Below are 14903 nucleotides of genomic sequence, written 5' to 3'. Positions count from 1 at the left end.
ATATTTTGATAGCAGTTTTCAATGGCCTTTACATTATGCCTACTTACAAATGCAGCTCAACAGCGTTTGGAACAGAGCTACTGTCTCTTTCTCTTGTCGTCAGGGAAGAAGGCTTTTCTATCACTTATTACATTTGAAAAGCTAGATCCGACTGATGTTGAAAGATGTCATTCTGCCCTCTCTCAGTCTAATCTCACTTTCTCGCCCTGACATTCCCTCTGAAGAGTTCGGCTCAGAGTTACAGTCAAATTTCTTTTTCTTTCTTCTTTTTTTCTACATCAGTTCTGTCATGTCAGCGGGGAGCTTTCCTATCACTCAGTTTGGACATCCTGGACTCTCCTGCTAAAAGCCTGGAGATGAGAGGCACTTGGTTAATACAAACTGTCATAATGACATTACGTTTTTGTGCTGCGGGGATTGAGATGTTGTCAAGGTATCTCACAATTTCTCAACCCGCACCGCAGCTCTGCTGAGTTATTGATCAGACAGACTGCCAGTCATCAGAACAGGCCTTTATCTCTGAATAAAGTTCAGTTCAGATGAAAATGACATTAAAATAATGTATGTCACAATACAAAATTCTATTTGTAGCTCAAACAGATTTCATTTATGCAAAATGCGACATCTTCCACAGATTTGGTGGTGAAATATGTCGAATATGCTCTTGACAGGTGAAGATCTTTGTAGAGAAAACAACTGCATGTTTTCTGGTGGTTTGGTATAGCTGTCTTTTCAATGAGGCTGAATCAGACGTTCATTAGTGAGACAGACGAGCAGAGGTTCATGCACAGAGACGAGGCCGGAGGAAGACGAGGAGGAGGAAGACTCCAGAATGAGGACAGGGTGATGGAGGGGGGACACTTTGAGGTGAAAACGAAATCGAATGATGACGCATTTGGATATTTTCTGTTTTCAGCATTCTTACCTCTGATTGGTGTACCACCTGGTGAGGTAATATGAATGCAAATAAGATTAAAGAGAACTGTTAGTGAGAGAGAGAGAGAGGACAAGAGCTAGAGAGAGAAGAGGAGAGAAAGATGAACAGAAGAATTTCTTATTTAAAAAAGTGGCATGTGCAATCTTCCCAGAAGATGTCTGGCTCTTCTGTTCTCAGTGTGTGTTCAGTCACATTACGTAGTTTACATTTGCATTTAGGCCAGAAACATACTCTATGCAAGCACACCAAAGAGCCCTGTACTGTTGCACACGTTCTTGAATTACTCCTCCAGGACTCAAGGGAGTTACTGTGCTAAATGTCTGATGTTATTATTCAGGTAGATGACTACACTCTTAGAAGAAAAGGTTCTATTTAGAACCTTAAAAGGTTCTATCAGCGCTACGTATTTGGAACCCCTTAAAGTTTCTATACACTTTTAAAAAAAGGGTTCCTCTGGGTTCTATATAGAACCCTAGGGTTCCATACTTGGTCAATAGAACCATTTACCAAAAAAAAAAAAATGGTTCTAAATAGAACCATTTTGGAGTTCCATATATGAAGCGGGGGATGGAACCATTTCTGGTTCCAAATAGAACCATTTCTTCTACACATAGTGAAAGTTAAATTTGTTTAAACTAAACTGTCCATAGAAGAAGAGTTCACACTAATATCTGCAATAGCGCCCCATATGAAGTCATTTTGACATATTTTCAAGCACCATGTGTGAAGCTAAAATCTCTGAGTTCATGTACTAGTGTGTTTTGGCCTTTAAATGACTCATTTTGTGACGGCTGGGCTAGTAATAATTTCAACTCTCTCTGCGCAAGGGTCTTCGGCTCTTTTTGCCGTGATGCACATTCTACCTCCAGCACAACTTTGGCCTTTGGATCTGACAGCAGCTGTGCTAAATAAATGCAGTTGTCTGATGCAACACAGAAGAAAAGCTTTCTTTTTTTTTTTTAAGTGCAAAGAGTTCAATCTCATTGCATCGACCGAACCTTGAGTCTTATTGTTTTGAGAAAGTGACTTTAACTTTGAAAAAAGCATTGTCTGTTGGCTATGATGCAGATTCTTGTCAATCGGGATCATAAGTCAACCAACTCCACCGTGTGAAAACAGTTCGGGAGGGGGGTCAGAGACACGAGGAAGCCCCTGTAAACTGTGTGGATTGTGGTCCAAAGCCATCAGCAGTTTACAGAGAGCCTGGCGTACACTGGGACCCTCGGAAAGCCCAGGATGTCCTGAAATCCTGCTGAGAGGATGAAGGACTTTGGGCAGAGTCTGCAGTGTAGAAGAGGAGAGCATAATGAAGAATAGTAGGACTTTACTATTTCTTCACTATGGCTAGAGGGAGAAAACTTAAGTGTGTGTGTGTTAATGTTTCCCCTTAAAGAGCAGTTGGAAGTAAGAGTTCTCTATTCGCCGGCAGTCGAGAGACAGTCGCTATCAATCTTGGCTGTATTTAAGACTTTAAACAGCAGCTAAGCTGGACATCCATTATCTTCCAGAGGTGAAATCAATAATCCGCCTGACACATCTCTGTTCATAAAGATCTGCACACCAATCATCATAAATCACCTCTGCCTGAGAGCTTAGTGAACAAATCGCTAAGGGATTCTCATCTTCTGCCAGGTAAAAATGTTTCGACTGCTAATAAAAGTAATTGATCAAAATTTGAGAAGATGCTAAATTTGAAGCATCATTTGTGTCTGTGGCAGAAATGACGCTGGAATGAAATTTTTCTTGAACAATGGACTATTTTGACACAATCGACTGTGATGTCGATTTTTATTTTTTCATTATTTTTTATTACCTTGGGATTAGACTACAGAAAACTACACTGAAAAAACGGATCGGTGTAGTAGAAACATCGTTTAAAGTCATAGAAATGCTAATGCATGGATTTTTATTTAGCTACAGGAAAAAATGGGGATGCAAATATGATATTGTTGTTGTTTTCGTTCACCGCTAGACAATTTCACCCAACTATGACTAAAGGCGGGCGTACACGGTGCGATTTTTTGCAGTTGTACAAGCTCGCAGAAGATTTTTTTCTCTCGGGAGAAATCACATTGCGGCTCGTGTTAGGAAGACACGAGCCGAGAACCTCTCGACCTCACGATAATTTTTAAACATGTCTAAAAAGTTCGGGAGCTGTCGGCATGAGTTCGTGAGATGTGTTCGGTTGAATCGGCCGATTTGACGATCTATCTGAATTTGACCAATCAGGAGCTGAAGCATGTCACAGCAGAAAGACGAAAATGGCAACGCCACAGCAAATTTGGACTACTGAAAAGGAAGCCTACCACTTTATTATGATTTTAGTATCATAATGATTAATAAATGCATGCACAGTTATCAGTGAACTTGATAAATACTGCAGATATGTTTTACTATGCTCAAACAAATGCCTTTCAACTCAGCAAAATTCTGAATTAAATGAATGTACAGCAATTTGTATCCGAGTCTGTACATGTGTTATAGCCATAATAAGTGCATTTAGTTTCATATTATAATGTTTTTCTTCTCACGTAACTATGTTGATTATGAAAAGTATAGATTATGCAATATATCAGGAGACATGGCTATTTGACCTTTATTAAGTCTTGTTTTGTAGAAAGTGAATTTCGTTTTGTATAAATTGTATCTTAATTTTTGTAAAATTTTCATCAACCAATTGCCTGGATTTAATTAATAAGAAGCGAATACAGCTGAATTTACAACAAATGCACATCTTGATTGTTGCAAGCACACGTCAAAATAAAGACAACCACAACAACCGCTGACTTGTCCTGGTTTGATACTGTTGTTATACAGTAGTAAGCAATCGGATAAATTTGCTCGTAAAGTGTGCGCGGACGCAGGACCTTCCGAATTCACACCGTGTACACGCGTCTTAATGTTTAACTACACTAATATCTGAATGTCCTTCGGCTCACATGTGTAAGAGGCTTGAGTCTACAGTACCTGTGAGTGTTTGCATTGAGAGTCACCCTCTCTTTCCCATCTCTCTTTATCAGATTCTGCGCTGTAAACAGATTGTTGATTGATGTCCAGGAGAGAATCACCTGCTTTGGCAGGGTTGGTGGTAATTACTCGTACACAATGACGTGTTCCACTGAGATTAGGTTTCCGTTTGAAGAGCTAGGTATTGAATTATGAGTGCTTCTCCTATTTGTTCCTAGCCATTCTGTAAAGGTCACGAACTGAAAAATTGTTTCATTAGCATTCGTTAATATGAAAAAAGCCTTCACACTAATGGCTGGAGAGCAAAGCTAATCTCAGGATCAAATAATGGACTGTATCCAAACAAATAAATTACGTGATTATCTGGTAGCTGCGAGATGGATTGTCCGAATGGGAATAATGTGACAAATACGGATCTGTTTGACGATTGACGCAGGAAATGATTGTTGACAGGGGCCGACGATTCTAATCAAAACAAATCACTGTGCTGTCATGCTAATCATGTTTGTGTGTCCTAACCGGAGGGTTATGTGAATAATAACTGTGAGCAAGTCTGTCTTCCTGTTTGTTTCCGTTTACTTTAAGACATGAAATGAAACCGGAGGCTCATTTCATCTGAAATGTCGCTTGTCATCCAGATGCACTGCCTTAGCTGCTATAAAGCACAATAGTAGGAGTTCACAATTAAAAATCTCATTCATTCCCTCCAAAGGGATTTAGCAAATGTAAACCTTTCCAGACAGACCTACTGTATGAATTTTGAGGTTGTTAAGTGTTTAATTGCCAAAGAGTTACACTACCTTGAACATTTTGAAATCTTATGCTTTTATTATATATATATTTATTAATCCTTACCTACACAAGCATTCACAAGTTTAGGGTCAGGTATTGAAAGAGGCTGCACTTATTAGACAAAAATCAGTCAAATCAGTAACATTTTTGAAAAATGATTACAATTTAACCCTTAAAAACCCTTAATCGGGTCATGGGGTCAATACGATCCCATTCGACTTTTACTTAATATTATAAAAAAAAAGGTTCCCTTCATCTCATTGGAATAAGATTTTGTGACTTTTCATACATTATCTATCTATACACACACAAAAAACTGGGCTTGAATCGGTTGTTCTGAAGGTATGTAAAAAAAACAAACATGTTTACACTTCTGGTCTTCGGGGTCAATATGACCCCACATTGAAATGAATGGGAAATGCGAAAAAAAACAACAAAATATATTTTCTTCATGTGTCCAAAAATAAATAAATAAATAAAAAATCTGGCATAAATCTGAAAAATTTTACACAGAAACGAAGGCCTAGTACTAGAGCATAAATGCAATGTATCATAAATAAATTATATTTCATTTGCTAATGGTGTAGTTGAGGAATTGTGTGATATATGGATACAAAAGTACTTTATATCTCCAAAAACACAGCATTAATGAATAGATGAGGAGTAAAAAAAATATATATATTATTTGTATGATTAAAAATGTATATTTTTTGTACAATTACTCAATCAATAGTTCGGGTTGTATAGACCCCGAAGTGTAAACAGGAAACGAAGATCATTCGAAGGTTAAAATACTGTTTTCTATTTGATTGTATTTTAAAATGTAATTTATTACTATGATGCAGAAGTGAATTTACAGCATCATTACTCCAGTCTTTAGTGTCACATGATCCTTAAGAAATCATACTAACATGCTGCTCAAGAAACTTTAAAAAAGAAAAAAGACAGACCCTAAACTTTTGATCAGCAGTGTACAGGCAATAATTTTGTATTGTGTTTCTGATTCAATTCTATTGATCCCTCATGAAATAAGTGCACAGTCTTGAAGCGTTGACTTTTTTTAAGTGTTGCATTGTGATTTATCTGGGAGCTGGTTTGGTTCAAGGCTTAGAACTCTTTATTGAAGAAATTTCTGAAATCCCTATGGAGAAAATGAATGGGGAAATATCTTGTTGTGCTCTATATTGTCGAGGTTAAAAAAGAGGAGGTTCGAAAAAAATTATTCATGCTCTGCAGGGAACGCCGGCATCAATGTATGCAATCATCATCTTTGCAAAAAGCGAGTGCACTCATTAGAGTTAATTCTTCAAGCTTTGTCGGCTTTTGTGTGTTCACAGGGTTCCTTTTACCTGAGCGGAGTTGCTTGATTCGTCCATTGCTGCTGTTGATGTCGACAGGTAGGAAGTCTTTGAACCAGGAGATCTCTGGGTCGGGGTTCCCGCTGGCGGCACAAAGCATGGTTGCAGTGCGCGTTCGCTCCACCACCTTCAGCTGTGGACCCATGTCAATGGTCGGGAAGCCGTGAGGGATCTGGTCCTCTGGAAAACACACAATATGACAAAAATAGAGGCGTGACTAAATTGCACGATAAGCTGTGCTTTTTCGCTCGGAAAAGTGGCACGGCTCGTTTTTCTAAAGCTCAGCTCTTGCAAATGTTTGTACGCAGGACCACCCAAGGCGATCGGTGTGAAGCAGCTGAAATGCGTGACTGTAAGACAGAGGTGGAGTAGAGATCATGGTGTGAAATCCAACGCTAATGTAAATACGAGCGGGCCGAGGCGTGACTAATCCACCCGTGGTGTTTCTGGTCATGGATATATGAGGGTGAGGGGGTGATTTCCCTCCGGATATAGTAGTGACACCTCACTGAACGCCTGGCTCTGCCTGACCCGCAGGAACTCTAATGCTGGCATTGCTAAACTAGGCACCAATACAACAAAAAAATTAAATGGTACAATTACGTTATTTTCACATGCCTCTTGATTTAAGTCATTCAAGTCATCTTGATTTATATTGTGCTTTTTACACTACAGATTGTTTAAATGCAGCTTTACGGTGATAATAGGAAATGAATGCTTTCTTCAGTTGAAAAGAAATTAAGCATTCCAGGATTTTTCTCCATATAATGGACTTCAATGGGAACCAAACGGTTCAAGGTCCAAAAGACACTTTCAGTGCAAACTGCAAACTGTTCAAAGGGTTTCAACGATTCCAGACGATGAATAAGTGTCTAACGATCGCTCATTTAATAAATAAATAACAAAGTTTAAGTTTTATAAGCTCAAATGCTCGCCTTGCTCTGTTCTGTGATGAGCGTTCGTGACTCTCCTGTTCGAACTCGTTCATCAAAATGAATGAATCTTTTTCAGAGTCATTTAGTTCATTCAACGAACGAAACGAACAAATTGACTCTGAAAAAGATTCAACAGGAGAGTCACGAACGCGGATCGCAGAACAGAGCAAGGCGAGCATTTATGCTTATAAAGCTTAAACTTTGTTATTTATTTATTAAATGAGTGATCGTTTCGCTTAATAAGACCCTTATTCATCGTCTGGTGTTGTTTAAAGCGCTTTGAACAGTTTGCACTGAAACTCTCATTTTGACCTTGAACCGTGAAGTCCATTATATGGCGAAAATCCTGTTTTCTGCAAAAAATTTCTTTTCGACTGAAGAAAGAAAGACATGGACATCTTGGATGACATGAGGGTGAGTAAATTATCAGCAAAAGTTTTTTCAAAAGTGAAGGAAGTTTTGAATTGATTCATTTTCAATGTAAAAATCATTAGGGCCGCTAATTGAACAATTTTTAACTGAAAACAGAAAACTTTTAATGCGTTCTGGCTGTTCATTTACACGATAAAGGTGTTTTGGTGGTCTGAGAATGCAAATTTTGAGGTAGGATTGTAAGTACTTGTTTTTGAAAACAAGTTTCTAAAGCAATACTATTTGTGTGCAAATTGCAAAAAACGTTTGTAAATCTGTGAAAATGGGGTCAAGGAAAGCTCGCGTTCTCGTTCTGGCCTCGTTTACATCTGGTATTATTATGGATTTCAAATACATTTGATCAAGTGGAGGGTCTCTGACTGTGTGTGACTACATACATCATTAAATATGTTGTTAGTCATAGCATTTATGTCACTATATTGTTCGATAAAATCACCCTCATGTCATTCCAAAACTTGGTGACTTTTTTCTTCCATTGAATCCGAAAGATTATATATATTTGAAATATCTTTGTGTTCCACAGAAGAAAGTAAGACACTCTGGTTTGGATTGGATTGAAATAAGGGTGAGTTTGGAGTCTGAAAGAAGTCTCTTATCTTCACCAGGGCTGCATTTATTTGATCATAAATACAGTAAAAACGGCAAATGCGGCTTGAGTGATCCGAACAAAATGTGTTTTCAGTACTCCACATTTAGCACTTCACTTGTGATTTCAATTACAGTACTTTAGATGGATGTCACTACCACGTAAACAGGGTCCATGAGACAGAGAGTTTCTCTGATATGTGGTTGAGTGGTAAGAAAAGGGAACAGCACAGAAGTTCATATAATGTGCCGTGAGTGTTTCTGCATGTTTGAAATGGGAAATGAGAAGTGGATGAGCACAACCAGAGATAAACCAAACAGCATCAAGCGGTCACCACACTCTCAGATAATGGAGGAGGATAAAACAACTTGATGCAAATTAACATCATTAAAGGGTAACTAAACCCCTGGTCAGAGCCTGACACAGCCACTGGCAATATTTGAAAAATGCTGGAAAAGTGGGCAGAGCCCAGCGGAGGGGGGCGTGCACCTGAGACGCATCTCTTTGTATGGAACTTGCCTACGTCACCAACAACCACTGCGTCACGTACTACCGCAAACATCCAATAGGAAAATTCAACTGCAGTAGCCACCGTTCAACCTGAAGAGGGCAGCACTATGACGTTTTTACACCATATATTGTAGAAATAAAACACTTTATAAACAAATGCCAAAAAAGTTACTCGAATCAATGACTGCTATTAATAAAGATCCATTCTTACAGATCATTAACTTAAAAAAGTTGGTTAAGTGTTTAGTTACTCTTTAAGAACAGCAGGTGCAGACAGGAAACATACAGGACTAAATGTTCCAAGTGTTCTCTGTTGAGCTTTGTAAACACATATGGGCTGCACAATTGATATAGATAACATCAAAACTGTGATATGGTATAGTGTGATTATTAAAAAACGTGATTTAATGTGAACTCGATTTAGCTCAATCTTGGGAACTGCTCGTAGTTTGATTCACTTTACCATTGCATATATACGATATGAACTGAAGAGGATCTGAAAACTTTTTCACTTAATTCTCTTCATTGCATCAACTAAAATAGATCTAGAATATTTTAAAATCTGAACATTTAGTATAAAAAGTGCAACTCTTTCAACTGGCAGCAAAGCATGTCATTTTATCGCTCAGCTTTCACTGCAGAAATTAAAATGTTATCAGTATTTTGTAGGGCTGTCAAACGATTAATCGTGATTAATCGCATCCAAAATAAAAGTCTGTGTTTACATAATATATTTGTGTGTGCTGTATATAATTATTTTGTATATATAAATACACACACATGCATGTATAAATGTAAGAAAATGTGTTATTCATATATAAAATATTTATATTTATATAATATAGATTTTGTATTTATATATATATATATATATATATATATATACAGAATTTAAGCATAACTAATTCTTAAATATATACATGCATACATATGTATTTATATATACAAAATAATTATACACAGCACACACAAATATATTATGTAAACACAGACTTTTATTTTGGATGCGCACACAAATGCATGTATATTTAAGAAAAAATATTATTTATATAAAAATATTTATATTTATATATAATAGAAATTATATATAAATCTATATACAGTATGTGTGACGATCTGCGGCTGGAGTGCCCGCTTGAGCCTTTGGGGGGCACTCCTTCCTAGGTTATTGTTTTCTTTCATGTTTTACCCTGGACTGATTATGGTTTATTTCATGCACCTGTGTTTTATCATCTTGTTTAGTTCACCTGATTTAAGCCCTGTGTTTCTGCCCTGTCTTTGTTGGTTGTTGAATTTATGTGTGTTGCGTTGGTGCTCTCAAGTTTCTTGCTTCTAGTGTCTTGTTTTAAGTTTGTTTAATAAAGCTACACTGCGTTTGGACCCAGCCTCAGCTCTGTTTCTCCGCACAGCGTCACAGAACAACCAACCCTCAATATGGGTCCAGCAGTCGTCAGCAACCGGGCTATGACAGAATACCTGTCGTCAGTCTTGCAAGAGGGCCGGTCTGTCCAAAGGTACGCGAAGGAGTTCCTGTCCATTAGCAGTGTGGGAGCGCTAGATGATATCCAGCTCATGGGCCTGTTTCTGAATGGGCTGGATTATGAGATCGCTCGATGGATGCCGCGGGACCTTGCCAACTGGACTCTTGACGGGTATGTCGCTCGGGCTTGTTCCTTGCAGGACCTCTTCACTACTGCGCGCTTATTCTACTCGACACCTGCCGAGTGTACTTTACCCGCAAAGCCCTCGTCGTCTTCACCGCTGGTTCACGTCAGTCACGACGAGCCCGCGCTTCACGTGCGCATTGACGAGCCCGCGACTCACGTCAGCCCAGCCGAGCCCGCGCTTCACGTCAGCCCAGCCGAGCCCGCGACTCACGTCAGCCCAGCCGAGCCCGCGCTTCACGTCAGCCCAGCCGAACTCGCGATTCACGTGAGCCCCGCGAGGGAATCTCCTGTTCAAGTGGATGAATCTCCAGTTCAAGTGGATGAGTCTCCGGTTCAAGTGAGTGAATCTTCAGTTCAAGTGAGTGATCCTGTTCAAGTGGATGAATCTCCTGTTCAAGTGGATAAATCTCCAGTTCAAGTGAGGGCTGAGTCTTCAGTTCAAGTGAGTGCCGAATCTTCAGTTCAAGTGAGTGAGTCTCCTCTTCAAGTGAGCGCTGAGTCTCCTCTTCAAGTGAGCGCTGAGTCTCCTCTTCAAGTGAGCGCTGAGTCTCCTCTTCAAGTGAGCGCTGAGTCTCCTCTTCAAGTGAGCGCTGAATCTCCTCTTCAAGTGAGCGCTGAATCTCCTCTTCAAGCGAGCGCTGAATCTCCTCTTCAAGCGAGCGCTGCATCTCCTCTTCAAGCGAGCGCTGCATCTCCTCTTCAAGCGAGCGCTGCATCTCCTCTTCAAGCGAGCGCTGCATCTCCTCTTCAAGCGAGCGCTGCATCTCCTCTTCAAGTGAGCGCGGCATCTCCTCTTCATCTCCCTGTGACGCGCCGCCGCAGGAGGAGGAGAAGGAGGACTCGTTTGGTTCGCCAGGCCCCGGTGAGCGTGCCCAGACTCCTCGCCCTGCCGGCCCCGCCTCTGCGCCTCGCCCTGCCAGCCCCGCCTCTGCGCCTCGCTCTGCCTGCACCCTTCAAGCTCCGGGAGGCCTTTCCTGTATCCGTTCACCACCCAGAGGCTCCTCCCGTGAATTTCCCCAAGTATTTTTTGGGGGGGGGCAGTAGGTACCCTGTGAGGGCCATGGAGGCGATGCAGACATGGACCTCGCCTCGTCCTGCTCCGCCCTGGCCTTCGCCTCGTCCTGCTCCGCCCTGGCCTTCGCCTCGTCCTGCTCCGCTCTGGCCTCTGCCTCGTCCTGCTCCGTCCTGGCCTTCGCCTCGTCCTGCTCCGCCCTGGCCTTCGCCTCGTCCTGCTCCGCTCTGGCCTCTGCCTCGTCCTGCTCCGTCCTGGCCTTCGCCTCGTCCTGCTCCGCCCTGGCCTTCGCCTCGTCCTGCTCCGCTCTGGCCTCTGCCTCGTCCTGCTCCGCCCTGGTCTCGTCCTGCTCCGCCCTGGTCTCGTCCTGCTCCGCCCTGGCCTTCGCCTCTTCCTGCTCCGCCCTGGTCTCGTCCTGCTCCGCCCTGGCCTCTGCCTCGTCCTGCTCCGCCCTGGCCTCTGCCTCGTCCTGCTCCGCCCTGGCCTCTGCCTCGTCCTGCTCCGCCCTGGCCTCTGCCTCGTCCTGCTCCGCTCTGGCCTCTGCCTCGTCCTGCTCCGCCCTGGCCTCTGCCTCGTTCTGCTCCGCCCTGGCCTCCGCCTCGTCCTGCTCCGCCCTGGCCTTCGCCTCGTCCTGCTCCGCCCTGGCCTCTGCCTCGTTCTGCTCCGCCCTGGCCTCCGCCTCGTCCTGCTCCGCCCTGGCCTTCGCCTCGTCCTGCTCCGCCCTGGCCTCTGCCTCGTCCTGCTCCGCCCTGGCCTTCGCCTCGTCCTGCTCCGCCCTGGCCTCTGCCTCGTCCTGCTCCGCCCTGGCCTTCGCCTCGTCCTGCTCCGCTCTGGCCTCTGCCTCGTCCTGCTCCGTCCTGGCCTCTGCCTCGTTCTGCTCCGCCCTGGCCTCTGCCTCGTCCTGCTCCGCCCTGGCCTTCGCCTCTTCCTGCTCCGCCCTGGTCTCGTCCTGCTCCGCCCTGGCCTCTGCCTCGTCCTGCTCCGCCCTGGCCTCTGCCTCGTCCTGCTCCGCTCTGGCCTCTGCCTCGTCCTGCTCCGCCCTGGCCTCTGCCTCGTTCTGCTCCGCCCTGGCCTCCGCCTCGTCCTGCTCCGCCTTGGTCTCCGGCCCAGTCTGGTCTGCCCATGCTCTGCGGCCCAGGCCCGCCTTGGCTACCTCCTGGTCCTGTTCCCCTGCACGGGCCTGGCCCTCCGTCCCTCCCCCGGGATCACCTTCACTCTGCCCCCCGCCTGGATCGTTCTAGGAGCGTCTGGAAGCCGCTCCTTAGAGGGGGGGTTATGTGACGATCTGCGGCTGGAGTGCCCGCTTGAGCCTTTGGGGGGCACTCCTTCCTAGGTTATTGTTTTCTTTCATGTTTTACCCTGGACTGATTATGGTTTATTTCATGCACCTGTGTTTTATCATCTTGTTTAGTTCACCTGATTTAAGCCCTGTGTTTCTGCCCTGTCTTTGTTGGTTGTTGAATTTATGTGTGTTGCGTTGGTGCTCTCAAGTTTCTTGCTTCTAGTGTCTTGTTTTAAGTTTGTTTAATAAAGCTACACTGCGTTTGGACCCAGCCTCAGCTCTGTTTCTCCGCACAGCGTCACAGTATGAAAATGTTTCTTAAATATATACAAGCATGTGTGTGTATTTATGTATATATAAAATAATTATACGCAGTGCACCCACATATATTATGTAAACACAAACTTTTATTTTGGATGCGATTAATCGCAATTAATCGTTTGACAGCCCTAGTATTTTGTCTTGTTTTGTAAATGTCCTTAAAAAAAGGTTTATTGCAACACAAGTTTATGTAAGATAACATGTTTTGTTTTCAAAGAATTACATGTATTCTTCTAAACCTTAATTGGCAAACAGTTGCTAGTTTTATAAATCTCATTACATTCCCCTACATTAATTATAAAAAATAACACTTTCCTCAACAAGTCTCAACATCTAATTTTTTAGGATGTTTTCAAAACCAATTAAGAATTTTTTTTATATTTGTTGTTCAAATCAAAATCATGATTTGGAAATAAATAAACATAAAAACACATAAATAGGTCGACAATAATAAATAAATAATGTGTAAACAATAAATAGATGTTCAACATCTCACGTTCCATTTCGGCATTGAAACAGTTAAACATTGTGTATGGGTTTTCCTTTGCAAACACAATGACGAAACCGGACTCCTCTGCAGTTAAATTACGGTGTCACCGAAGCACTAAAGTTTACTTTTCTCACAGGAAGGTTCTTTTATGCTACACTACAGCTGGAGAGTTTCTCTGAGAGACAATAGGAGAAAAAAACCTTCTTAAAGAGCTTAGCATGAGCCTTGCAATGAGAGAATATGCACAAATGAGGTGAGGGAGACTCCCTGGAGAGTCTGTCAGTCTCTCTCTCTCTCTCTCTCTCTCTCTCTCGATGTGTGAGAACATGTGCCCGAGGAACACCTCGTCCTGCTGGACGACCTGCCTTTGTCTCCGTGTTTGTTTTCTGTTGAGAAGGTGCATTGTAGGAATGACTAGTTAAGGTCACTGTAGGGTCGCGTCTACGCACCACAGGCCTTTGTGAGACACACAGGTTTGGTAATAGACCCCAGTGGGAATAAACCAACACACACCGGCTGCAGTGAGATACACCTTCAGGATCTAAAGGATTCGTCCATTGCAGGTCACTGCCACGGGGGAAGGAGGGTTTGAGACAGATACTGTTGTGTACAACTCTTTCTCCACGCCAGTAATGCAATTAAATGTAGCAAATAAAGACTCGTCAGGTGTTTCACCTGAAAAAACAAAATCTCAAATTAATACTCACTATTAAAGTTGATTATTAGCATATTATTAGGATATTGGCTGTTTATTAGTTATAAAGCACATATTAATGCCTTTTTTCTGCATTCCCTTAATCCACCCAGTCCGCACATACATTTACCATTACCTTACTAACTATTAATAAGCACACTGTAAAAAAAAAATATTGTTGGTTAAACTTAAGAAAATGAAGTAACCTGGTTGCCTTAAAACTTTAAGTTCATTGAAATTGAAAAATTGAGTTAATACAACGACGGAGATTGATTTAATAATCAGAAACTCTAAATATTATGTTATCTGAACCACATAAATTATCTAAGTTGATTTGACAGAAGAAAACACGTTATGATAACAAATCATTATATATATATATAATATAAAATTACTAACTAAAATATTTAAAGATAATTCAAATTATTATTAAATGCTTTAATTGTGCATAATTATTAAGTATTTAATAATTTTAAATAATTAAATAATTTTGTGCAACCATTGTGTTTACTAAAAGTAACATGCACTGAAAAAAGCTCCTTAAATGCTCTGATTGAACTAAGCCCAGCCAGTAAAACCAGGCCTAAGTCAATTAATGCTATATACTTTATTGCAAAGCATTATTCCCTTGGCTAGATTATTAACATTTTTTTAGTTTCTAACGAAAATGAGAACACATTTTTGGTGTAATTTTTCATTTTCTGAAGAAAAAGTGAAGTGATTGTCTAGGCAAAACCCAATGCTACAATGCCAGTGTTGTTAAGTTCAGTGTTAGGTTGTGAGGGTGTTTTGGGTGGTCACTTTAAAACCATCATGCACCCCCTCATCTCTGATATCCTGGTCCTTTAGTTAAGGCTCAGGTCCCTCCTTCAGTGTCAATCTTTAGGGTATTATTCCCTGTCTTAGCAAGCATCACTAAA

At 41.8% G+C, this 14903-nt stretch overlaps 1 protein-coding gene across 11 annotated transcripts in view; it reads right to left on the bottom strand.

Annotated features, from left to right (window-relative positions):
* The window catches only part of ptprfa (protein tyrosine phosphatase receptor type Fa), a 255269-nt gene that overhangs the window by 97163 nt on the left and 143203 nt on the right, over positions 1-14903 (bottom strand). For 6 of the 11 annotated variants that reach the window (XM_089133723.1, XM_089133732.1, XM_089133724.1 and 3 more), the window contains exon 5: positions 6046-6234. In XM_089133723.1, coding sequence (XP_088989849.1) covers positions 6046-6234 — 189 coding nt within the window. Of the gene's footprint in view, positions 1-925; positions 944-6045; positions 6235-14903 lie in introns of all 11 variants that reach the window. The other 5 variants (XM_089133721.1, XM_089133725.1, XM_089133722.1 and 2 more) reach the window with 1 other exon arrangement.

Source organism: Pimephales promelas, chromosome 8 (genome assembly GCF_988280905.1).
Source record: "Pimephales promelas chromosome 8, fPimPro1.hap1.1, whole genome shotgun sequence".
NCBI classification, from domain to species: Eukaryota; Metazoa; Chordata; class Actinopteri; order Cypriniformes; family Leuciscidae; genus Pimephales; species Pimephales promelas.
This window is presented reverse-complemented; position numbering and strand designations above follow the sequence as displayed.